Source organism: Pongo abelii, chromosome 9 (assembly GCF_028885655.2).
Source record: "Pongo abelii isolate AG06213 chromosome 9, NHGRI_mPonAbe1-v2.0_pri, whole genome shotgun sequence".
NCBI lineage: Eukaryota > Metazoa > Chordata > Mammalia > Primates > Hominidae > Pongo > Pongo abelii.
This window is the reverse complement of record NC_071994.2, coordinates 9282314-9306372: the sequence shown is the minus strand read 5'-3', so window position 1 is coordinate 9306372 and position 24059 is coordinate 9282314. Positions and strand designations below refer to the sequence as shown.

Sequence of the window (24059 nt, the reverse complement as noted above, 5' to 3'; positions counted from 1 at the left end):
TGGCGGGCGCCTGTAGTCCCAGCTACTCGGGAGGCTGAGGCAGGAGAATGGCGTGAACCCAGGAGGCGGAGCTTGCAGTGAGCCGAGATTGCGCCACTGCACTCCAGCCTGGGCGACAAAGCGAGACTCCATCTCAAAAAAAAAAAAAAAAAAAAGAAAAAAGAATAAATAAAATAAAAATACAGGCTCCAGGCCAAAATCCTAAGGGTGACCTTTCAGGCTCCACCATTGGCAGTCACAAGACTTTTGCCTGGCAGTCCTCATGGAGGGAAGCTGCCCTCTCACCCCAGCTTGGTGCATTGCCTATGCATTGCAGGTTTCCGGAGAGAGTTGCAGTTGAGGACTCCAGGCCCTCAGACTGCCCTGCTCCTAAGCTCACCTGCATTCCTAGCCGGGCACCTCCATTCAGGGACCTGGGCTGAGGCAGTTTCCAACAGCCTCTACGAAGACCTCCTTACTGGGAGCAATGACTGAGATCCTTTCTCCGCTTCGACTCAGTACCTCTCATTCCATCCCTTCTGCGCTTCCCCTCAGTACCTCTCATTCCATCCCTTCTCCGCTTCAACTCAGTACCTCTCATTCCATCCCTTCTCCGCCTCGACTCAGTACCTCTCATTCCATCCTTTCTCGGCTTCAACTCAGTACCTCTCATTCCATCCCTTCTCCGCCTCGACTCAGTACCTCTCATTCCAACCTTTCTCCGCTTCGACTCAGTACCTCTCATTCCATCCCTTCTCCGCTTCGATTCAGTACCTCTCATTCCAGCCCTTCTCCCCTGCCTCCCTACAGCCCACTTCAGGTCAGGTCTGTAAAAAGGCAGGAGCTTTTATTCTTTTTATTCTGAAACTCCTTGACGGTGAGTCTGTTCCTGTCTGACCCTTGTCTCGTGCTGCTCTGTAAAATGGAACGCTGGGGAGCTGGGGCCTGTTTTTGCCTTGTTTGTAGGTTTTAGTGGATGAAAAGAAGCTTTTGTGTTACTTTCAGCTTGCTTTGTTGTCCTAATTGACCAACTCCACACCTGGCAGCTCGAACTAACAATTCCCTTTCAAACACTTACGAAGCCACCTGCGGGCCTTCCATTTTCTAGGCTGAGATCCCAAATCATTTAGCCTTTCCTCACAGAAATCTATTTTTTCTACCCTGAATTCATATAAATTGTTCTTTACTGAAACCTTTCCAGTTCTGACATATCTCATTTTAATTTAATTTATTTTATTTTATTTTATTTTATTATTTTTGAGATGGAGTCTCCTTCTGTCACCTAGGCTGGAGTGCAGTGGCACGATCTCGGCTCACTGCAACCTCCATCTCTTGGGTTCAAGCGATTCTCCTGCCTTAGCCTCCAGAGTAGCTGGGATTACAGGTGTCTGCCACCATGCCCAGCTAATTTTTGTATTTTTAGTAGAGACAGGGTTTCACCATGTTGGTCAGGCTGGTCTCAAACTTCTGACCTCAGGTGACCCGCCTGCCTCGGCCTCCCAAAGTGCTGGGATTACCCAGGCGTGAGCCACTGTGCCCAGCCTATTTATTTATTGTTTGTTTGTTTGTTTTTGAAATGGAGTTTTGCTTTTGTTGCCTAGGCTGGAGTGCAATGGCACGATCTTGGCTCACCACAACCTCTACCTCCCGGGTTCAAGCAATTCTCCTGCCTCAGCCTCCCGAGTAGCTGGAATTACAGGCACCCGCCACCACGCCGGGCTAATTTTGTATTTTTAGTGGAGACGGGGTTTCTCCATGTTGGTCAGACTGATCTCAAACTCCCGATCTCAGGTGATCCGCCTGCCTTGGCCTTCCAAAGTGCTGGGAATTACAAGCGTGAGCCACCACGCCCAGCCCATATCTCTTTTTATTTTATTTTATTTATTTATTTTTTGAGATGGAGTTTTGCTCTTGTTGCCCAGGCTGGAGTGCAGTGGTGCGATCTTGGCTCACTGTAACCTCTGCCCCCAAGTTCAAGCGATTCTCCTGCCTCAGCCTCCAGAGTAGCTGGGATTACAGGCACGCGCCACCACACCCAGCTAATTTTGTATTTTTAGTAGAGATGGCGTTTCTCCATGTTGGTCAGGCTAGTCTCAAACTCCTGACCTCAGGTGATCCACCCACCTCGGCCTCCCAAGTGCTGGGATTACAGGCTTGAGCCACTGCGCCTGGCCCTATATCTCTTTTTAAATGTTGAAATAAAAATTACAGGCTGGGCGTGGTGGCTCACGCCTGTAATCCCAGCACTTTGGGAGGCCAAGGCGGGCGGATCACCTGAGGTCAGGAGTTTGAGATCAGCCTGACCAACATGGAGAAAACCTCATCTCTACTGAAAATACAAAATTAGCCAGGCATGGTGGCGCATGCCTATAATCCCAGCTACTCAGGAGGCTGAGGCAGGAGAATCGCTTGAACCCGAGAGGTGGAGGTTGTGGTGAGTCGAGATCACACCATTGCACTCCAGCCTAGGCAACAAGAGCAAAACTCCATTTAAAAAAATAAAAAAATACACAATCTCTACAGGTTTTACCAAAGCAAGAGAGAGCAGATAGATTAGCTCTGTGTTCTCAGGTGTCCCACTCCTGTCAGAGTAGCAGAATATAACACAATGCTGTACAGCTGGCCTCTTCCCAGAGCTTTTTAAAAAGAGCCATATTAATCTTTTCCTTCCTTGAATCGCTATCATAATGGCAGACATTTCCCAATTGCAGGTAACTTCATCTGCTCATGCAAGCAGTATTCCCCGAACGCTTAGCTTGTGGCTCAGGCCCCGTTCTGGGACCTTAAAGTCAATGGTGAACAAGACAGAGAGGATCCCATCTGTCAGGGTCCTTACTTTTTTTTGTTGTTGTTTGTTTTTTGTCTTGTTTTGTTTTGCTGTGTTTTTTCAGACAGAGTTTTGCTCTCGTCGCCCAGGCTGGAGTGCAGTGGTGCCATCTCGGCTCACCACAACCTCCGCCTCCCAGGTTCGAGTGATTTTCCTGCCTCAGCCTCCTGAGTAGTTGGGATTGCAGGCATGCGCCAGCACGCCTGGCTAATTTTGTATTTTTAGTAGAGACAGGGTTTCTCCAATGTTGATCAGGCTGGTCTCGAACTCCCAACCTCAGGCGATCAGCCTGACTCTGCCTTCCAAAGTGCTGGGATTACAGGCGTGAGCCACCACACCCGGCCAAGGCCCTTACTTTTTAGAAGAGGGAGAGCAAGAGTAGACATTAAACCCATGAGCACAGTCATTTTAGACAGTGAAAGGTGTCAAGATGAAAATAAAATAATGATGTCAGAGAGAGTGACGGGGAGCGTAGTCAGGAAAATGACCTGTGAGCTGCGTTGTGAATGATTTCTCTGCAAAGGGAACTGTGGGTACCAATCCAGATGGTTAGAAACAGCTTCACAGGGTTAAGAAACAGAAAGCAGTGCCTGTGGCCGCAGGTGAGGGAGGCTAAGGAGGGAAGGAAGTCAGAGAGGTAGGCAGGGGCCTTTCACCAGGGAGTGTTTAGATTGCATTCTAAACAAAATAGGAAGTTGGTTTGCTTTTTTTTTTTTTTTTTTTTTTTTTTTTTTGCGGGGTGGGTTGGGGCTGTGTGGTTTAGATAAAGGAGGAACAGTGTTTTTTTGTTTTGTTTTTTGTTTTTTTTTTTTGAGACGAAGTCTCACTCTGTCTCCAGGGCTGGAGTGTAGTGGCGCAATCTCAGCTCACTGCAACTTCTGCCTCCCGGGTTCAAGCGATTCTCCTGCCTCAGCCTCCTGAGTAGCTGGGGTTACAAGTGCCCGCCACTACGCCCAGCTGTTTTTTTTGTGTGTGTATTTTTAGTAGAGACAGGGTTTCACCATGTTGGTCAGGCTGGTCTCAAACTCCTGACCTCATGATTCGTCCACCTCGGGCTCCAAAAGTGCTGGGATTACAGGCGTGAGCGATCGCGCCCAGCCGCAAGGTATGTTTTATGTGTGTGTTTTTGGTTTTTTGTTTTTTCTTTAGAGACAGGGTCTCACTTGGGTGCCCAGGCTGGAGTACAGTGGCACAATCACGGCCCACTGCCACCTCAAATTCCTGAGCTCAAGCAACCCTCACTTCTCAGTCTCTTGAGTGGCTGGGACTACAAATATACAAGTGTGCACCACCATACCTGGCTAATTAAAAAATTTTTTTTTGGTAGAGAGGGTGTCTCTCCATTTTGGCCAGGCTGGTCTCAAACTCCTGGTCTCAAGCAATCCCTCGGCCTCCCAAAGTGCTGGGATTACAGGTGTGAGCCATTGCGCCCAGCCTATGTTTTTGTTTTGTTTTGTTTTTGAGACGGAGTTTCACTCTGCCACCCAGGGTGGAGTGTAGTGGCCTGATCTCGGCTCACTGCAACCTCCGCCTCCCTGGTTCAAGCGATTATCCTGCCTCAGCCTCCTGAGTAGCTGGGATTACAGGCACACACCACCTAGCCTGGCTAGTTTTTTGTATTTTTAGTAGAGACGGGGTTTCATCATGTTGGCCAGGCTGGTCTCGAACTCCTGACCTCAGGTGATCCACCTGCCTTACCTCCCAAAGTGCTGGGATTATAGGAGTGAGCCACCACACGTGGCTTATGTTTTATGTTTTTAAAAAGTCTCATTCTAGTTGCTGCGTGAAGAACAGATCGGGAGATGGGAAGCAAATGTGGAAATTCAAGACCAAGTAAGTTAGGAAGCTTCCACAGTTGCTTGGACATCCTAAGAGGTAGGATAGAAAGGAAAGAGAGGCAGCAAAGGCAGCATCTACTATTCCCAACAGACCTCATCTTTTATCAAGGCCAGACAATCCTATCCAATTATGCAAGTGTTGCCACACGCAGAGCAAGGCAGGGGAGGGAAGGACAAAGACGTTATGTGTTATTTCAGTGTATTTCCAAGCCTCTAATGAACACCCTCTATGTTCAGATGGCACCTAAGGCTCCCAGGCAACAAAGATAAGGAAGACACAGTCCTGTTCCTAAACTGCCCTCAAACTAGAGAGAGAAATAGAAAATTACCTGTAATATAGGTCAGAGAACAAGACAGACGGGACTGCTCCTCTTAAGGCCCTTTAAACAAATCAATATTTCTAAAGTGCTTACTACTGGCCAAGCACTGTTTTATTTATTTATTTATTTACTTATTTATTTTATTATTATTATTTTTTTAGATGGTATTTTCCCTCTTGTTGCCCAGGCTGGAGTGAAATGGCGCAATCTTGGCTCACTGCAACCTCTGCCTCCCAGGTTCAAGTGATTCTCCTGCCTCAGCCTCTCTAGTACCTGGGATTACAGGTGCACACCACCACGCCCAGCTAATTTTTGTATTTTTAGTAGAGACGGTGTTTGACCATGTTAGCCAGGCTGGTCTCGAACTCCTGACCTCACGTGATCCACCAACCTCGGCCTCCCAAAGTGCTGGGATTACAGGCATGAGCCACCATGCCTGTCTTTTTTTTTTTTTTTTTTTTGAGACAGAGTTTCCCTCTGTCTCCCAGGCTGGAGTGCAATGATGCGATCTCGGCTCACTGCAACCTCTGCTTCCCAGGTTCAAGCAATTCTCCTGCATCAGCCTCCTGAATAACTGGGATTACAGCTGCCCACCACCACGCCCGGCTAATTTTTGTATTTTTAGTAGAAACGGGGTTTCACCATGTTGGCCAGGCTGGTCGCAAACTCTTGACCTCAGGTGATCCACCTGCCTCCGCCTCCCAGAGTGCTGGGATTACAGGCATGAGCCACCGAGCCTGACCCAGTCCCTTTAAATATATACCCAGAAATGGAATGGCTGGATCATATGGTAGTTCTATGTTGCATTTTTTGAGGAAATTCTATGCTGTTTTCCATAACAACTGAACCAGGTACGTCCCCACCAACAGCGTGCAAGGGTTCCTTTTTCTTCACGCCTTCACCAACACTTGTTATCTTTTTTTTTTTCTTTTTTTTTTTGAGACAGAGTATTGCCCTGTCGCCCAGGCTGGAGTGCAGTGGTGCGATCTCAGCTTACTGCAAGCTCCACCACCCGGGTTCATGCCATTCTCCTGCCTCAGCCCCCCGAGTAGCTGGGACTACGGGCGCCCACCACCGCACCTGGCTAATTTTTTGTATTTTTAGTAGAGACGGGGTTTCACTGTGTTAGCCAGGATGGTCTTGATATCCTGCCCTCGTGATCCACCTGCCTTGGCCTCCCAAAGTGCTGGAATTACAGGCGTGAGCCACCGCGCCCGGCCGCTAATTTGTGTGTGTGTGTGTGTGTGTGTGTGTGTGTGTGTGTTTGTGTTTTTAGGAGAGACGGGGTTTCACCGTGTTAACCAGGATGGTCTTGATCTCCTCACCTTGTGATCTGCCTGCCTCAGCATCCCAAAGTGCTGGGATTACAGGTGTGAGCCACCACGCCCGTCCTATCTTTTCTTTTCTAGGCCGACGGAAGGTGATATTGTGGTTCTGATTTCCATTTCTCTGATGATTGGTGATGTTGCACACTTTTTTGTAAACTTGTTGGCCATTTGTATGTCTTCTTTCAAAAAACATCTATGTAGTTCCTTTGCCTTTTTTTTGTTTTTTTTTTGAGACGGAGTTTTGCTCTTGTTGCCCAAGCTGTAGTGTAATGATGATCTCAGCTCACCAAAACCTCCACTTCCTGGGTTTCAGCGATTCTCCTGCCTCAGCCTCCCGAGTACCTGGGATTACAGGTGCGTGCCACCATGCCCAGCTAATTTTTTGTATTTTTAGTAGAAATGGGGTTTCACCATGTTAGCCAGGCTGGTCTTGAACTCCTGACCTCAGGTGATCTACCTACCTCGGCCTCCCAAAGTGCTGGGATTACAGGCGTGAGCCACCTGGCCACCCATTTCTAAATTGAGTGATTTGGGTTTTGCTATTGAGTTGTGTGAGGGAATTTTTTATTAGTTGGACTTAATCTCTGGAAAACCCAAAGATCCTGATTTAGAATGTGCCCTGTTTGAAAAATGTGTAGTTGCCAGGAACGGTGGCTCACGCCTGTAATCCCAGCACTCTGGGAGGCCGAGGCAGGTGGATTACCTGAGGTCAGGAGTTCGAGACCAGCCTGAGCAACATGGTGAAACCCTGTATCTACTAAAAAATACAAAAATTAGCCAGGCATGGTGGCGGGCACCTGTAATCCCAGCCACTCGGGAGGCTGAGGCAGGAGAATTGCTTGAACCTGGGAGGCAGAGTTTGCAGTGAGCCAAGATCGCACCATTGCACTCCAGCCTGGGTGACAGAGCAAGACTCCTTGGAAAAAAAAAGAAAAGAAAAAGAAAAATGTGTAGTTACTCCCACAAGACACAAGGGGACACTACTAGCATGACACATTCGTTTCCTAGAGGCAGACATCCCAGACCTGAAGGGAGTACAGGGAGCAGGCACGTGGTTCTGAATTCATGGGTCCAGATATTCCTAAGTTTTTTCCACCACAAAGGAAAGGGGCAGGGTTTGTTTATCAACTCCCTTTACTGGTGGGTGGAGGTTTTCTGGTCTACCTTTCACTGCATGGGTAGCCCCTTCCAGGATCCATAGAAATCTACTATGAGCCTTGGTTTCAGCTGCCCCACCATATGTGGACTCAAGGTCTAATCTGTTCCCCGCGGTTCCTTAATCTCCAAGGTCATGCAGTTATCAGCATTTGGCCCAGGGGCTGTCCCGGTTCCAACACCCTGATTTACACCCTTTCTTGTTTTGAAGGGATCCTTGGGAAGTTCCCTTACTTTTTGCAAAGTTAGCAATGGTTTTAAAACTATGTTTGTTTGTTTGTTTATTGAGACAGGGTCTCCTTCTGTCGCCCAGGCTGGAGTGCAGCGGCAAGACCATGGCTCACTGCAGTCTCAAACTCCTGGCCTTAAGCAATCTTCCTGCCTCTGCAGCGGGATAATTAAGGAATCAGAGAGACTGAGGGGTTGAAGAGGATTTATTTAATTATTTAGGTGCACCAACTCAGTCGGATTAACATCCAAAGGACTGAGCCCCGAACAAGGAGTCCGCTTACCTTTTAAGCATTTAGTGGGATGGGGGGAGATTTGTGCAGGGGGAAGCATATTACAGAAATGAGAAACAAAGACAGTTATTTAAGACATGCATTACATTATTTCTTAATTTTCAAGGAACAACATGTTTTATGACTTGAGATTATCTGTTTAGTGACCTTGCAGCTGCACAGCTAGAGAAACATTCACAATGCCTGGGAAAGGGAGAGATAAGGCTCACTAGCCACAGAAAAACAGGCAGTCAATTTTTTTTTTTTTTTTGAGGTGGAGTCTCGCTCTGTCGCCCAGGCTGGCGTGCAGTGGTGCAATCTCGGCTCACTGCAAACTCCACCTCCCAGGTTCACGCCATTCTCCTGCCTCAGCCTCCCAAGTAGCTGAGACTACAGGTGGCCGCCACCATGTCCGGCTAATTTTTTTGTATTTTTAGTAGAGACAGGGTTTCACCATGTTAGCCAGGATGGTCTCGATCTCCTGACCTCGTTATCTGCCCGTCTCGGCCTCCCAAAGTGCTGGGATTACAGGTGTGAGCCACCACGTCCAGCCCCCCAGGCAGTCCGTTTTTAAAGGACTTTAGCTCTTTCTCTTCCTCAGGGGGAATTGGTTTTTCTTACACACAACTGAGTTTTTGCTTACACTTTTTTTTTTTTTTTTTGAGACGGAGTCTCGCTCTGTGGCCCAGGCTGGAGTGCAGTGGCGTGATGTCTGCTCACTGCAAGCTCCACCTCCTGGGTTCGCGCCATTCTCCTGCCTCAGCCTCCTGAGTAGCTGGGACTACAGGCGCCCGCCACTGCACCCGGCTAATTTTTTGTATTTTTAGTAGAGACGGGGTTTTACCGTGTTAGCCAGGATGGTCTCTAACTCCTGACCTCAGGTGATCCGCCCACCTCAGCCTCCCAAAGTGCTATGATTACAGGTGTGAGCCACTGCGCCCGGCCAGCTTACACATTTTTAAATTTCTTTTAATTCTTGTTCCACCTCAGCTTCCCAAAGTTAAAAATTATGTTTATTATCACTGATAGAGAATCAAATTGCTTTCCAGTAGGAGGGCACTACATAAATTCTGGAGCACCAGCCTGCCACAGGGTAAGTGGGGAAGACCAGCTTGCTTCCTTTTGTTTATTCATTCACTCATTTGTTCAATAAATATTTATTTATTTACTTATTTTTGAGACAGTGTCTTGCTCTGTTGCCCAGGCTGGAGTGCAATACGTCATCATGGCTCACTGCAGCCTCAACCTCCCAGGCACAAGCGATTCTCCCATCTCAGCCTCCTGAGGAGCTGAGGCCACAGGCACACGCCACCATACCCAGGTAATTTTGGGGGGGTTTTTGGTGTTTTTTTGTTTTTTGTTTTTTTTTTTTTTGAGACAGAGTTTCACTCCATCACCCAGGCTGGAGTGCAGTGGCACTGTCTTGACTCACTGCAACCTCCAGTTCCCAGGTTCAAGCGATTCTCCTGCCTCAGCCTCCCAAGTGACTGAGACTTCAGGCATGCATTACCATACCTGGCTAATTTTTGTATTTTTAGTAGAGACAGGTTTTCACTCTGTTGGCTGGGCTAGTCTCAAACTCCTGACCTCAGGTGATCCGCCCACCTTGGCCTCACAAAGTGCTGGGATTACAGGCATGAGCCACTGCACCTGGCCATTTTTTTGTATTTTTGCAGAGACGGGGTCTCGCTGTGTTGTCTAGGCTGGTCTCAAATCCCTAGGCTCAAGTGATTCTCCCATCCCGGACTCCCAAATTGCTGGGATCACAGGTGTGAGCCATCACACCCAGCCAACAACTATTTACCGAGCACCTCTGTATGCCAGCTAGAGTTTTGACAAGAGCTAACAGAGGGGTCTCTGCTTCCCGGACCTCATAGTTTAGAGGAGAGACAGATATAACCCAAGGGTTACACAAATAAGAGTGTGTCATTATACACTGATGAAGGGGGACAGTGTGAGAACACAGGCCAGTGGTTCTCAAGGCGTTGCTCTCAGCAGCAGCAGCAGCAGCAGCAGCATCTGGGCAACATAGTGAGACCCTATCTCTAACATAATGGAAGGCAAATCTTGGACCCGCCGCAAGCCTACTGAACCAGAAACTCGAGGGTGGGACCCAGCAATTTGTAGTTTCACAAACTCCCCAGGTGATTCCAAACAACAGGCATAAGTCAAAGGAATGTGATCAAGGTTTCCATAAGGAAGTGTGGCTGAACTGAGAGCTGAAGGCTGGGTGGGAGGCACACAGGCAGGCAGAGGGCATGTGCGGCCGGGCACAGTGTCTCATGCCTGTAATCTCAGCACTGTGGGAGGCCGAGGCGAGAGGATCGCTTAAGCCCAGGAGTTCAAAAACAGCCTGGGCAACATAATGAGACCCCATTTTTACAAAAAAAAATTAAAAATTAGGCTGGGTGCAGTGGCTCACGCCTGTAATTCCAGCACTTTGGGAGGCCGAGGCAGGCGGATCACCTGAGGTCAGGAGTTTGAGACCATCCTGGCCAACATGGTGAAACCCCGTCTCTACTAAAAATATAAAAAATTAGCCGGGCTTGGTGGTGGGCACCTGTAATCCCAGCTATTGAGGAGGCTGAGGCAGGAGAATCGCTTGAACCAGGGAGGTGGAGGTTGCATGAGCCGAGATCATGCCACTGCACTCCAGCCTGGGCGACGAGCAAAACTCTCAAAAACAAATAAATAAATAAATAAACAAACAAATAAATAAATAAATAAATAAAATTAGGCTGGGCATAGTGGCTCATGCCTGTAATCCCAGCACTTTGGGAGGCCGAGGCGGGCGGATCACCTGAGTTCAGGAGTTTCAGACCAGCCTGACCAACATGGAGAAATCCTGTCTCTACTAAAAATACAAAATGAGCCGGGTATGGTGGCACATATCTATAATCCCAGCTAGTCAGGAGGTGAAACAGGAGAATCACTTGAACCCGGGAGATGGAAGTTGCGGTGAGCCAAGATCACACCATTGCATTCCAGCCTGGGCAACAAGAGTAAAACTCTTGTCTCCAAAAAAATAAATAAATAAATAAAATATAAATAAAAATTAGCTGGGCAAGGTGGCACACACTCGTAATCCCAGCTACTTGGGAGGCTAAGGTGGGAGGATACTTGAGCCTGAGAGGTTGAGGCTGCAGTGAGCTTTGACCATGCCTCTGTGCTACAGCCTGGGCAACAGAGCGAGACTATCTCAAAAAAAAAAAAAAAAAAGAAGGGCATGTGCAAATGTCTTGTGGTGGGAGGGAGCCTGATGTGCTTACGGAACCAAGAGAAGGTGCACGCCTGCAAGCCTTGCAGACTGTGGGAGGGAGCTTGCCCTGCTTCTGCAGAGGACTGGGAAGTCACCGAGGAGCAGGGAAACTTGGGGAGAATTGTACTGCCAAAAGTTAAAGTACGTGGGCCAGGCGCGGTGGCTCACGCCTGTAATCCCAGCACTTTGGGAGGCCGAGGCGGGCAGATCACGAGATCAGGAGTTCAAGACCAGCCTGGCCAAGATGATGAAACCCCATCTCTACTAAAAATACAAAAAATTAGCCGGGCGTGGTGGCGGGTGCCTGTAATCCCAGCCACTCGAGAGGCTGAGGCAGAGAATTGCTTAAACCCGGGAGGCGGAGGTTGCAGTGACCCGAGAACTTGCCACTGCACTCCAGCCTGGGCGATACAGCAAGACTCTGTCTCAAAAAAAAAAAAAAGTTAAAGTACATGTTCAGATCTGAAACAGGACCAGGGCTGTGCTGTTAGGATTGGTAAAGAGGGAGTGGAGGCCCGATGCGGTGGCTCATGCCTGTAACCCCAGCACTTTGGGAGGCTGAGACAGGGGGATCACTTGAGCCCAGGAATTTGAGACCAGCCTGGGCAGCATAGTAAGACCCCCATCTCTAAAAAATTGGGAAGGAGTAGAAATCTTTCAAAGGGTTAAGAGGAGTTAGGGACTCTTTTGGCATGGCCGGGGGAAGAGGGAGAGCTCCTCTGAGGCATCGGCCCGGGCTGGGAGCTGAGGGCAGCAGGGCAGGCTGGGGGAACTCGAGCTGCCTTTGGGACATCCAAGGATGTGTGACCAGAGACAGCAGTGTGGGCCTGGCACTCAGGAACCTGAGCAGGCTGGAGACACCAGTTAAGTCACATTCACAGCATGGACCCTCTTGGCTCAGCTGTTTCCTGAGTCTGGTCAAAGTTATTTAAGCCAGAGTCGTCTCGTGGTTGTGTCATCTCCCCCTTTCCCTGCGCATGTAGCTTTCCCCAGGCTGGAGTGCGGTGGGGAAAGCCACAGGGAGTGTCACTATACACATAAGTTAGTCTCCTGGAAGTTCTTCAGCTGTGGTCACTGCTAAAAAAAGAAGTATGACACTGGGCAACAGGAGTCCAATGGGACTTTATTTAACATGTTTGCTCAAGTTATCAGCTCTTTGCAAGTGACCGACAGACATCACCTCCTTTGTAACCTCAAAGCAGGTTCACAGACTATCTCCTAGTTCTTAAGGATTTCTTCTGTCTAAAAGAGTTCTCAAAAATAACAGCAACCTGAGATACCACCTGTTAAATCCTTAAGCGATTTCACATGCGTCTTATGAGACCCTGCTGATTAAAAACATCTAGTTTTTTTTGTTTGTTTGAGACGAAGTCTTGCTCTGTCATCCAGCCTGGAGTGCAATGGCGCAATTTTGGCTCACTGCAACCTCCGCCTCTCTGGTTCGGGTGATTCTCCTGCCTCAGCCTCCCAAGTAACTGGGACTACAGGTGCGTGCCACCATGCCCAGCTAATTTTTTGCATTTTTAGTAGAGACGGCGTTTCGCTGTGTTAGCGAGGATGGTCTCGATCTCCTGACCTCGTGATCTGCCCACCTTGGCCTCTCAAAGTGCTGAGATTACCGGCATGAGCCACCACGCCCGGCTAAATTTTGTGTGTTTCTTGAGCTGCTGTCTCTGTCTGTCACCTAGTCTGGAGTGCAGTGGGGCAATCTCAGCTCACTTCAACCTCCACCACCCGGGTTCAAGAGATTCTCCTGCCTCAGCCTCCTTAGTAGTTGGGATCACAGGCATATGCCACCATGCCTGGCTAATTTTTGTATTTTTAGTAGAGATGGGGTTTCGCCATATAGGCCAGGCTGGTCTCGAACTCCTGACCTCAGGTGATCTGTCCACCTTGGCGTCCCAAAGTGCTAGGATTACAGACGAGAGCCACCATGCCCAGCCAACATCTAGATTTTTAGACTCTCTCTGGCCCCTTCCTGCCCGATCTTTGTCTTTCTGCCCTCCCCTCCAATAGTGGCATCTCCTCCTGGGGCCTCTCTGCAGGAGGAGTGAGTTATTTGCTCACTAATCACGCCATACTAAACCCTAAACTCACTCCAGGAATGTTCTCCCAGCCCAGTGGGTAGCCTTTGCCATGGGTTGGTGGAAAGAACTTGGGCCTGGAACTCCCTGGTCCCACCCGAGTCTGGCCACTCTCTCTGGCTGTAAAGGTGGAGTTTAGAGGAGGGGCGCTCCAGGCTCTTTAGGAGACGCCTCTAGATAAAAACAGAGAGGGAGAATGGGAGCCCATTTAACTAAAGCCAAAAAAATAGATTTTTTTCATTTTACTCCCTTGCTAACTGCTTTTTTTTTTTAATTTTTTTAATTTTTAAAATTTTTTTTTAGTTTAGGAGCAGAGGTTTAATAGGCAAAGGAAAAAGGAGAGCAGCTCTGTCTCAGAGACAGGGGCACCCAAATGGGAATTCCCGCTAACTGGTAATTTGATGACAAACAGCAAACGACAGAGGACCACTCTGACCTGCCCTCCTGCCTACTTCCTGCACTGTTTATAGGAGCCCACCTCCTCCTCCTCATGCATCCTGTTTGCTTCCTTCAAGCCACTGGCTGCCCAGTGGTGTTCTGACACCTGCTGTACCATTGCTGCAATGTCCAGCCTGAAATCCCTGGCACTGCGGTGGTGCTGGATGGGCTCAGAGATTGTCCGATCAGAAGGGATCACAGAGGAAAGCTGGGGGTGGTGGCTCACACCTGTAATCCCAGCACTTTGGGAGGCTGAGGCGGGCGGATCACTTGAGGTCAGAAATTCCAGACCAGGCTGGCCAATATGGAAAAACCCCGTCTCTACTAAAAATACAAAAAATTAGCCGGACATGGTGGCATGCACCTGTAGTCCCAGGCAGGAGGATCACTTGAACCTAGGAAGCAGAAGTTGCAGTGAGCTGAGGTCGTGCCACTGCACCCCAGCCTGGGTGACAGAGCAACACACCATCTCAAAAGAAAAAAAAAAAGGGATCACAGAGGAAACCGAGGCACGGAAAGGGCAGTGCCTGCCTCAAGGCACCTGGGAACTGGCCTCAGGTGGACCTTGTGTTTTCCATAGGAGGAGCAGAGACTGCTAGAAACTAGGAGTTCGAGTCTCTTCCACTATACACCTTTCTCAGCCCGAAAGAGCAGTACATTCCCATGATCAGGAGCCCCCAGAACGCCGATTCTTAAACTTTAGCATGTGTAGAAATCCCTGGGAGAGCTTTTCACAACACAGATTCCTGGGCCCCAACCTCAGAGATTCTGATTTGGTAGGTCTGGGGTAGGGCCTGAGATGCTGCATATCTTTTTAAAAATTATTATTATTATTATTATTATTATTTGAGACAGAGTCTTGCTCCATCACCCATGCTGGAGTACAGTGGCGCAATCAAGACTCACTGCAGCCTCAACCTCCTGGGTTCAAACAGTCCTCCCACCTCAGTCTCCCAAGCAGCTCTGTCTACAGGCACAGTGCCACCACACCTGGCTAATGTTGAAATTTTTGGTAGATACAAGGTCTCACTATGTTGCCCAGGCTGGTCTTAAACTCCTAGCCTCAAGTGGTCCTCCTGCCTCGACCTCCCAAAGTGCTGGAATTACAGGTGTGAACCACTGTGTCTGGCCAGATGCTGCATTTCTAATAAGCTTTGCTCCAAGGACCACACTTGGATTACCACTGACTAAGAAACTCACAGCGCCTTACCCACTGAGTTAGGGTGAAGCTTGCCAAACTGTTGCAACAAGGGCCTAAACTGTTGCAACGAGGGCAGAGTCAGGTGCCTCACGCCTGTAATCCCAGCACTTTGGGAGGCCAAGGCAGGTGGATCACATAAGACCAGGAGTTCGAGGCCAGCCTGGCCAACATGGTGAAACCCTGTCTCTATTAAAAATACAAAAACTAGTTGCAGATGGCCTCCAGCCACGTGCAGCACATGATCTGGTGAAGGAGAGCTCTGAAGAGCACGTGACAGAGTATGGTCCCGGCAGGTCTAGCCCAGGGTGGTGTGGGGGGAGTTGAACTTAGGTGACTCGTGGAAGACCCCCACGTGCCCAGGTGGAGCAGGGTAGCTAAGTAACTGGACACTGGGGTTGAAGCTCAGAGGCATCTAAGCAAATCGTATGACTTACCTGCGGTGTGACCTAGGACAAGTTACATAATGCCTCTGAGCCGAGGCTGCCTCTCTATCAACTGTGATCATAACACTGTGATTGTTTCTATAGGGTGGCACCAGTAAATGGCAGGAATTCAGGTCACCATGAGGTGGACTCACATTGATCTCAGACCAGATAGGGACATTAGTGGGTACAAATGGCCCTTGATGCTCAATTTTGTTGTCAGTTAAAAGAACCCTCTCAGCCAGTTTTTAATTCCCACTGAGCAAGTGAGATGGGTAAAGAAAACAACAGTGGCTCACACCTGTAACCCCAGCTCTTTGGGAGGCCAGGGTGGGAGGGCTATCTGTGCTTAGGAGTTCAAGACAGCCTGGGCAACATAGTGAGACCTCCTCTCTACAAAAAAATAAAAAATTAGCCAGGTGCGGTGGCACACACCTGTAGTCCCAGCTACTCAGAAGACTAGGGTGGGAAGATCACTTGAGCCCAGGAGCTCAAGGCCACAGTGAGCTATAATGGCATCACTGCACTCCAGCCTGGGCAACAGAGTGAGACTCTGTATCTAATGAAAGAAAAAATAGAGAAAAGAAAAAGAAAAAGAAAACAAGCGCCATTGGCTGGGAGTGGGCAAAGCAGACAGACCCCCAGCTCCCAGTATCCTCCACTGTAGGTGACCTCGAGAAGGGTCAGAGCAGGCAAATGGGGGCTGGGAGGTTCAACAGAAAGCTGTGTGGCAAGACCAGGGAAGCAGGTGTGGCGGCTGGCGTGGAAGAGACAGGTCAAGAGTGCAGTCACATCATTTAACGAGCATTTATTGCACATGTCTGTTCAAGCACCAGGCTCAGGCTGGAAACCATCCAAAGCGCAATCCCTGACTTCAGGGAGCTCACAGTCCAGTGGGGAAGCCGAGAAGCAAATTAACGACTCTGAAGACACGCAGGCAAGTGCTATGATCAAGGCATGTGTGCGGGTGGGGTGTCTGGGAACCCCAAAGTCAGCCTCAGGTGGGGGAAGGTAAGTCAAGGAAGGGCGAGGAGACTGGGCTCAGCCTGGGTCTCGTAGGAGAGCCGGGCCAGCCCGGGGGATGGTGGAGTCATCCTGCCGGGCACTGTGCACTGCTGGCCAGGCCCGGCCAATGAGAGGACAACTTGTTCAGGGTCCAGGAAGCAACCCCAGGAGAACAAAGCCTCGTGGGGAGGGAGGAACCTGGAGGGTGGAAGGAGTTTGGGCTTTTCCTGAAGGTGATGAGAACCACTGAAGGATTCTGGGGGAAGAGACATAGGGTTATCCTGGGTCATGGGGGAGAGAGCTTTGAAAGGCAGGGAGGTGGGAGGCCGCAGGGACTCTCAGAAGCGGAGTCTCAGAGCTCCTTATGAGGTGAAGGCGGCCGGGCGCAGTGGCTCATGCCTGTAATCCCAGCACTTTGGGAGGCCGACGCGGGTGGATCACAAAGTCAGGAGATCGACACCATCCTGGCTAACATGGTGAAACCCTGTCTCTACTAAAAATACAAAAAGTTAGCCAGGCGTGGTGGCGGGCGCCTATAGTCCCAGCTACTTGGGAGGCTGAGGCAGGAGAATTGCTTGAACCCGGAAGGTGGAAAGGCGGAGGTTGCAGTGAACTGAGATCACACCACTGCACTCCAGCCTGGGTGACAGAGAAAGACTCCATCTCAAAAAAAAAAAAAAAGAGGTGAAGGCACAGGACAGGGGCTGGGATGTCACCAGCACCACTTGCCAGCTCATTTGTGCCTCATGCTCCCTGTTTCACAGATGTGGGAGGCAAAGGAGTCAAGGCCAGCTACACAGGGAGGCTGCACAGGCCCCCTGGCTTCCGGCTCCCACAGGTGTCTGTCCAGCCCAGATCTGCGCGGGTGGGAGGCACCTTGGTTAGGAAGGGCTGAGCCTCTTGCACTGATTTGCAAGCTTTCAACCTGGCCTCCAATCTCAAACTGGCCTCCGGGCCTTGGGCCTGATGGGGAGCGCTGGCATTGCTGCAGGGCTCATCCCCACCAGCGGAGGAGATATTCATAGCTGAGGAAGGTGACAGCATTGACGGGAAAGGCGCGGGCACTGTTGATGGTGACCCCCCGGAAGAAGACCCCCAGTCCTTCCTGCCGGATGCTGCTCACCATGCAGTCCAGAATCCCCTGGTACACTCTGCGTCTCAGTCCATCCATCTGCATCCGGGACTTGATCACGTCTAAGGGCGTGGCTGCCACCCAGGAAACAATGCCTGCAAAGCCCCCTGCCACCAGCACCGTGGCTGAGCCTGGGGCAGAGGGAACCCAGAGCAGGGGTCAGACCCAGAACAGAGCATCCTCCCCAGACCCTAATCTCCCTCCTCAGTCCCCGCTGGACCCTGCCTGCTACCCACACCTCTGTCCCCCATCCTCTCACACCACTTTACTTACTGGGATTCTGGCCTTCTGGTGTATACTGGCGACAGAGCCCTTCATAGGTGATGAAGTAGATCCCCACTGTGGGGGTGTCCCTCAGTGTCAGGGCCCAGGCTCCTCGGAACAGCCCCCGGGGCCCCTCCTCCCGGAAGATGGAGGCTGCACAGTGCACGGGTCCCTGGTACCGGGGTGGGGAGCTCCCTGGCTGGGCCCTTGGCTCTGTCTGGTTTTGTAGCCGGACTTTGATGAGGTCAAAAGGAGCCAGACAGTAGGCCTGTTGGGGATGAAACATGAGGGCCCCGGGTGGGGCTTTGGGCTGGGAACTGGCTCCTCATATTCACAAGAGGAAGGAGGCAGGCAGGGGGCCGCATCTTCCAGTCCCTCAGGAACCCTGCCAGCACCCAGCCTCTCACGTACAAGTGTGGCTGGGATGGCCAGGATGTCTGCATGCGACGGGGACAGGCCACTTCCCTTGGCATCAGGCCCAAGAGTGAGAGGCACTGCCCCCTCATGCAACAGTGACCAACTTGCCTGGCCTGCAGCAGGCACTCAGAACAAGCCTGGATTCTTTTTGCAGGAGCAGGTTGGTTTCTGGCCTCCCTAAAGCCGGCAGTGAGCACACCTGTACGGTGAGCAGGGCCAAGTGAAGGATTCAGCCTGTGACTGAAATAGCAAAGAAACCACCCTTTCCCAGGGTGAAAGAGGTCTCCTCGTGAGTGCTGTTCTCCTGCGCCCACCTCTCAGAGGCCCAGGGGCACAAGGCCAGCCCCTCCTGCCTCCGGAGAGGCAAGACTCCTTCCCATTAGCATCCCACCAAAGAGGCTTCTGAGTGTGGGAAGGTGGGTAATGGGGGGACTTGGCAGGTGCTAGGGCTCTTAGCATCAGCGGAAGCAGACACTGCACAGATTTGGGATGGAACTGGGGCTGGGGTCCTGGTGAGGGTCAGTGCTGGGGGGATGTAGAGGGCGATGGGGGCAGTTAAGGTTTGGGTCAGAGATGCCGCTAGGTCAAGATAGCTTTTGGAGTCCAGGTGAGAATCGGGGTCCATGTCAAGGCTAGCCTGTCTCTGAGGGATTTATCTGTTTTTTGCTTGTTTGTTTTGTGACAGGTACATGGGCTCAGTTCCCCAGCCCTGGAGATGGCTGATGGCGACGGGGGCTGGCGGTCGCCTCCGGTGGTGGTACTTAGGGTGTGGCAGGCCAAGTCTTCGCTTGTTTACTTTGGCCCCAGGAGTAAGGGTCGTAGGTTAGGGACCATCCCTTGGGAGATGGGGCCTTGTGCCGCCCTCCAGAGTGTGCTGGCAGGGCTGAGCTCAGGGCTTCGGGAGGTGTTCTGAGCCCTGAGGTCCTGGGGGCTGAGGACAGGGCTAGGCTGACACCAGGTGACAGACACCCCCACAGGGGTGGTGGAGTGTCAGATGCCATTTCAGAAGGTCAGCTTCGGCCAAGCCCAGGGCAACGTCTGTGCCCATCAGAGGCTGTCAATCCCTGCCTCTTCTTCCCACTCCACACTAAAACACATTTTTCCTTTAAGACTCTGTTAAACTAAAGCCACAGGTTTGACTGTAAACCCAGGCTCCATCAGTGGCCCTCACAGTCCCCGCTTCTGCTTTCCAAAGAGCTGGAGGGGGCAGGGTGACTTAGAAGCCAGGTCTGGCCACTTAGCTGCGGGCTTCGGTTCTCTTCCTTGTGTTTATGGGATGTGGCTCACAGGGCTCAGGAAACCTATAGGTGACGCCTCGCACAAGAAGGGGCAGAAGAAAAGCTGGGGCGGGCCTCTTGGGGGTCTCATTAATCATTAATTCATTTGAAGGAGCAGCCTGACTTTGTCCTTTGTCCTTGCTCTCTGCCCCATGAAGTGTGACAAGGAACTGGGGGCAGCTGCCCAGGAGAGGGTGACCCTGGCTTGTGGCTGGGGTGTGAGTGGGTGCCAGGCGCACCCTCTCCCTGCTTATGCTCACAGGACCCATTCAGCACCGGCTCCCACTGGCGGCAGCTGGTCCCTCTTCCCTCCATCCGCCCCTCTAAAGCCCAAAGCCCAGATGACGGCAGTGACTGAATGGTTAATGCTCTGCTGGGCCGGGCCTCAGGTGAGGCTCCCAGGTCATGGTCACCCAAGCACTGCAGGCAAAGGGTAGAGCCAGGCGGGGCCAGGGGAGTGTCAAGACCTCATCAGGACCTGGCCAGAGGGGCTGGGCTCACAGCTCTGCGGGGGGCTGGCAGTTCTCCAGGGTCAAAGGTCTCCTTGGGGAGTGGGCTCCCCACAGCTCTGAGGCTGGCAGACCCCGCTGGAGGGAGGCAAGCCCCGTCAGCTGGAGCGAGTGGCCCAGGCTGCTTCTCCCGGCACCCTCTTGGCACTGCCCATCGGCTCTCTCTGCCTTTTGCCGCCTCCGTTCCCCACAGCCCTCCCCCAAAGGCCTGCAGCCTGGAAGGCTACAGCACAGGCCTCTTGTTCCTCTCCAAGAGGCCTGTGCCTCCACAGCTGTGGGTCGCCAGGGCAGGGTGGGAGAGGACAGATCGTGATGACCATCCCTATGACACCTGTGTGTGCCCACTCACTGCCCTCTCACCTGCAGGAACCCCCCGGTGCAGCCCGCTAGGAAGATGTGCGTGTAGCTGGGCGGCTGGGCCCGCCGCTCCTGGTGGGAGGTGGCCGTGAGCACCAGCAGGGTGTTGCTATAGACCCCAAACAGGACAGAGTTGACCACAGCTATGCTGGCAATGGGGAAGCTCATTCCCTTGAAGAAGCCCAGGAGCTGCAGAGAGACACAGTGGCAGCGGAGTAGGCACTGTGGGGCCTCCCCTTTGTCCTCTCCAGCCCTGGCAAGGCAGCCTCTGGCTGGAAACTGCTCCCAAGGCCTGCCACAGGGAGGTGGGGACAGGCAGGGATGGGCTGAGGCTGAGCCGCTGGGGTGCTAAGCTACCACCCAGGCCCCCCAAGGATCCCAGACTTGGTCTTCTCTCCTCCAGGAGCAAAACCCTGCTGGAGAGGGAAGCTGGTACCAACGGCCCCAGATGCCTCCCCCAAAGGGGAAGGACCCCAAAGGAGTGGGCCACTCACGGACTCATGGCGGTAAATCTTGACGATGCAATCAGCGATGCCCCGGTAGGTGGTCTGGGTCTGCAGCCTCACCTGGGTGGGAGGACAGAGCAGGTAGGGTGGCGGGATGGGCAGGTGGGCCAACCTTTCCCTCTGCCCCCTCAAGCAGGATGCCAACCAGCAGGAGAGGCAGGAAAGTCAAGATTAGCTAGGCCTGATCTCAGGGCACCCTGACATTTGGGTCAGGTGAGATCTTCCATTCCTCTGGCGCCTCTCCTAAACTCACCTTTACAGTGTCAAACGGGTGTCCCAGGACCAAGCCCAGAGCTCCTGTGGTGACAAGAAGGTGCTATGAGTGAGGGCCCTCGTACCAGGCCCAGGAAGCAAGTCTGTGCCAAGAGGAAAGAGGGGTTCAGGCAGGAGGAAGGAGAGCAGGGCCATCTCAGACACATGCAGCCACCTTCCTGCCAAGCTCTAGAGACTCCAGCTGCCCCTGCCACCCCCTCCACACAGGCACTGGGCCAGGAAGGCACTGGGACAAGGGAGTAAGACCCCAGGCCCCACCTGAGGATGCACATCCAGGAGGGAAGAGCCAGCCAAAGACGCACGTGTCCTCGCTGGAGCCCATACCCGGGTATCCCACCGCATATGAGCTGCAGGACTCTGGGTGAATCACCCAGGTTCCCACCTCTCCGAGAGCTTTACTCTTCTTTCTTCAACTCATAATGTTGTTGCCGGGATCCAGAGCAGGCCCTGCTGCCAGCTGGCCATGCAGAACTGCAGGGCCCTGATGGGGGTCATGCCTGAGCACCCACAGAGGAGCTTCTCCCCTCCCCTCCACCTGCCCATTGCCTAGCCCTGCCCTCCACAGCAGAGGCTGGTTCTGGAGCTTGGGGGAGGTCGCACCCCCAGGAGGCAGGTTCAGAACGTCCCTCTCTTTCTCCTAAGAGGAAATGCCACCCAGAAGCTGGGCTGGGACCACAGCACAACAGGCCTCAGGGCCCGGGACTGCAGCCCACAGCCAGGTGGGGCAGAGGCCCAGAGGGGACTCGGGACAGCAGGTGAGGTCAAAGGTGAACTTCCTTTGTAAGCCCCACAGGGTGGGCCTGGAGAGCAGGGCTCAAGGTATAGGGTGCTCACCTGGCTCTCCCGCCCTCTGCAGGTGTCAGGCAAAGTGGCCTTGGAAGGCAGAGGCAGCACCCTCCCACCTGTGCCTTCCTCTCTTCTCCCCATCGGCCACTCCCCGGAGGACTGGGAACAGCTGGCTCTGGAGTGCTCCATGGAACCCAGACTTTTTTTTTTTTGACACAGGGTCTTGCTGGTGTTGTCCAGGCTGGAGTGCAGTGGCATGATCATGGCTCATTGCAGCTTCAACCTCCTGGGCTTAAGGGCTCCTCCCACCTCAGTCTCTGGAGTAGTTGGGACCACAGGCGTGCGCCACCGCGCCTGGCTAATTTTTGTATTTTTAGTAGAGATGGGGTTTCACCATGTTGGCCAGGCTGGTCTCGAAATCTTGACCTCATGATCCACCTACCTCGGCCTCCCAAAGTGCTGGGCTTACAGGCATGAGCCACCGCGCCCGGCCTCTCATTTCTTATAGAGACAGGGTCTTCCTATGTTGCCCAGGCTCGTCTCAAACTCCTGGCCCCAAGTGATCCTCCTGCCTCAGCCTCCCAAAGTGCTGGGATTACAGGTGTGAGTCACTATGCCCTGATTCTGTTTTTTTGTGGCAGGGTCTCATTCTGTCACCCAGGCTGGAGTGTAGTGGTGCAGTCATAGCTCACTGCAGCCTTGAACTCCTGAGCTCAAGCAATCCTCCTGAGTAGCTGGGACTACAGGTGTGAGCCACCATGCCCAGCTAATTATTTTGATTTTTTGTAGAGACAGGGGCCTCCCTATGTTGCCCAGACTGGTCTCAAACTCCTGGGCTCAAGTGATCCTCCTGCCAGGCCGGAACTCAGACTTTGGTCTCTGCTCCTCCCATGTCACCCATCTTCCCCAGGGAGTGACCTACCATTGGGTGTGATGTGACAGAAGGAAGAAAAATGTCTCACCAGAGATCCAGCCAGCCACAAATTCCTCCACCGGCATTGTCTGGGCTTGCGGGAACTGGCGGCTCCAGCAGAGGAGACAGAGTTGAATTCCCCCCTCTCCCTCCCCGGCCCACGCTGATAACCTCCCACTAATGTTTAACCCTGGTGGGAAGGTGAGAATTGGCCTGGTGCCCAGACCTCCGGCAACTGGCAGAGGGGAGCGAGCCAGTTCCGGTGACCCTGGCCACCTGGAGGAGTCGTGCAGAGTACAGTCTCACGGACCAGGCATGCCGGGACCACAGGGGCCCCCATCCCCGAGCCCGGCCAATGATCCTCGCTCTGGGGATGGCAACTGGGTCCCTGCCCCATGGTCGGGCCCCTCCAGGGCTGCCTTAGTCAGCAAGAGGCAAGCCCCTGCCTGCCCAGCCAGCCCAGCTCCACTCCCATTCATCTCCACCAAGGGGCACGGCTGCCCCCATGCCACAGAGAGAGGCTGGGTGCGGAGGGAGCGTGGCCACCAGGGGGTAGGCCCAGCCCGCAGTTGCCGCTGCGTGGCAGGGTGGGGAGGAGCCACTCCCAGGAGTGACTCACCAGGCCTGGCTGTTCTCTTCGGGGTTGTTTACGACTCCCCCGACTCCCCGGTGTGAGTCAGAAACACAGCCTTCCTCGGCCTCCTCCTTCCCAGGGGAAAAATAAGGGGTTTTGATTATTTAAAGTGCGTGTTGATCTGCAATGGCACCGTTCTGCTCAGTCAAAACCAAAACCCTTTCAAGGATCTGTGAGCCACAGGGTGCCGCCCATTCTCCTCTGACCTCACGTCCTGCCACCCACCCCCTTGCTTTCTCTGCTGCAGCCACCCGAGCCTCCAGACTCTTCTTCAGTCAGCCTTCTGCCTCCAGGCCTGTGGACTGGCTCTTCCCTCTTCCTGGACACTCTTGCCCTGGCACCCCTCCAGCTGGGGCTCAAATGTCACCACCTCGGTGAGGTCTGCCCTGCCTCCCCAGCCGGAGGCACCGCTGGCTCTTCCTCTCTTTCTCCATCACAGTTATCACCCCAACATGTGATGGGAAGAACTTGTCTGTCTGGGCAGGGATCTCTGGGTGTTCTATTCACAGTGGGCGAGAGCCACGGGGTGGGCTCTCAAATCCTGAGTGACTGAATGAACGGAAATGTCAGCCAGCAGCATCAGCGGCAGCCTGGGGCTCCAGTTCCCTCTTCCCACCGCCAGACGGCCCTGGGGA

At 52.5% G+C, this 24059-nt stretch overlaps 1 protein-coding gene across 2 annotated transcripts; it reads right to left on the bottom strand.

Annotated features, from left to right (window-relative positions):
- Positions 1–16144: 16144 nt before the first annotated feature.
- SLC25A45 (solute carrier family 25 member 45) lies at positions 16145–23849 on the bottom strand. 2 transcript variants are annotated; one of them, XM_024255373.3, is made up of 6 exons: positions 22840–23849; positions 21072–21115; positions 20807–20878; positions 20316–20501; positions 17762–18020; positions 16145–17619 (listed from the first exon to the last, which is right to left on the bottom strand). In XM_024255373.3, the coding sequence occupies exons 1-6, from the start codon at positions 22874–22876 to the stop codon at positions 17351–17353; spliced, it is 867 nt and encodes a 288-aa protein (XP_024111141.1). In that variant the 5' UTR covers positions 22877–23849; the 3' UTR covers positions 16145–17350. The 2 variants fall into 2 exon arrangements, with proteins under 2 accessions (XP_024111141.1, XP_009244429.2); XM_009246154.4 differs by lacking the exon at positions 20316–20501 and having other exon boundaries at positions 22840–23848.
- Between the last annotated feature and the right edge of the window lie 210 nt (positions 23850–24059).

Bases quoted from the DNA above. Each gene is read 5' to 3' on its own strand.
- SLC25A45 (XM_024255373.3), bottom strand. From the start codon at position 22,876: ATGCCGGTGGAGGAATTTGTGGCTGGCTGGATCTCTG. The intron at 18,021-20,315 runs GTGAGAGGGCAG...CATCCCCAACAG, and splicing joins GCACCGGGGGGTTCCTGCAG to GCCTACTGTCTGGCTCCTTT. The intron at 17,620-17,761 runs GTAAGTAAAGTG...CCTCTGCCCCAG, and splicing joins ACCAGAAGGCCAGAATCCCA to GCTCAGCCACGGTGCTGGTG.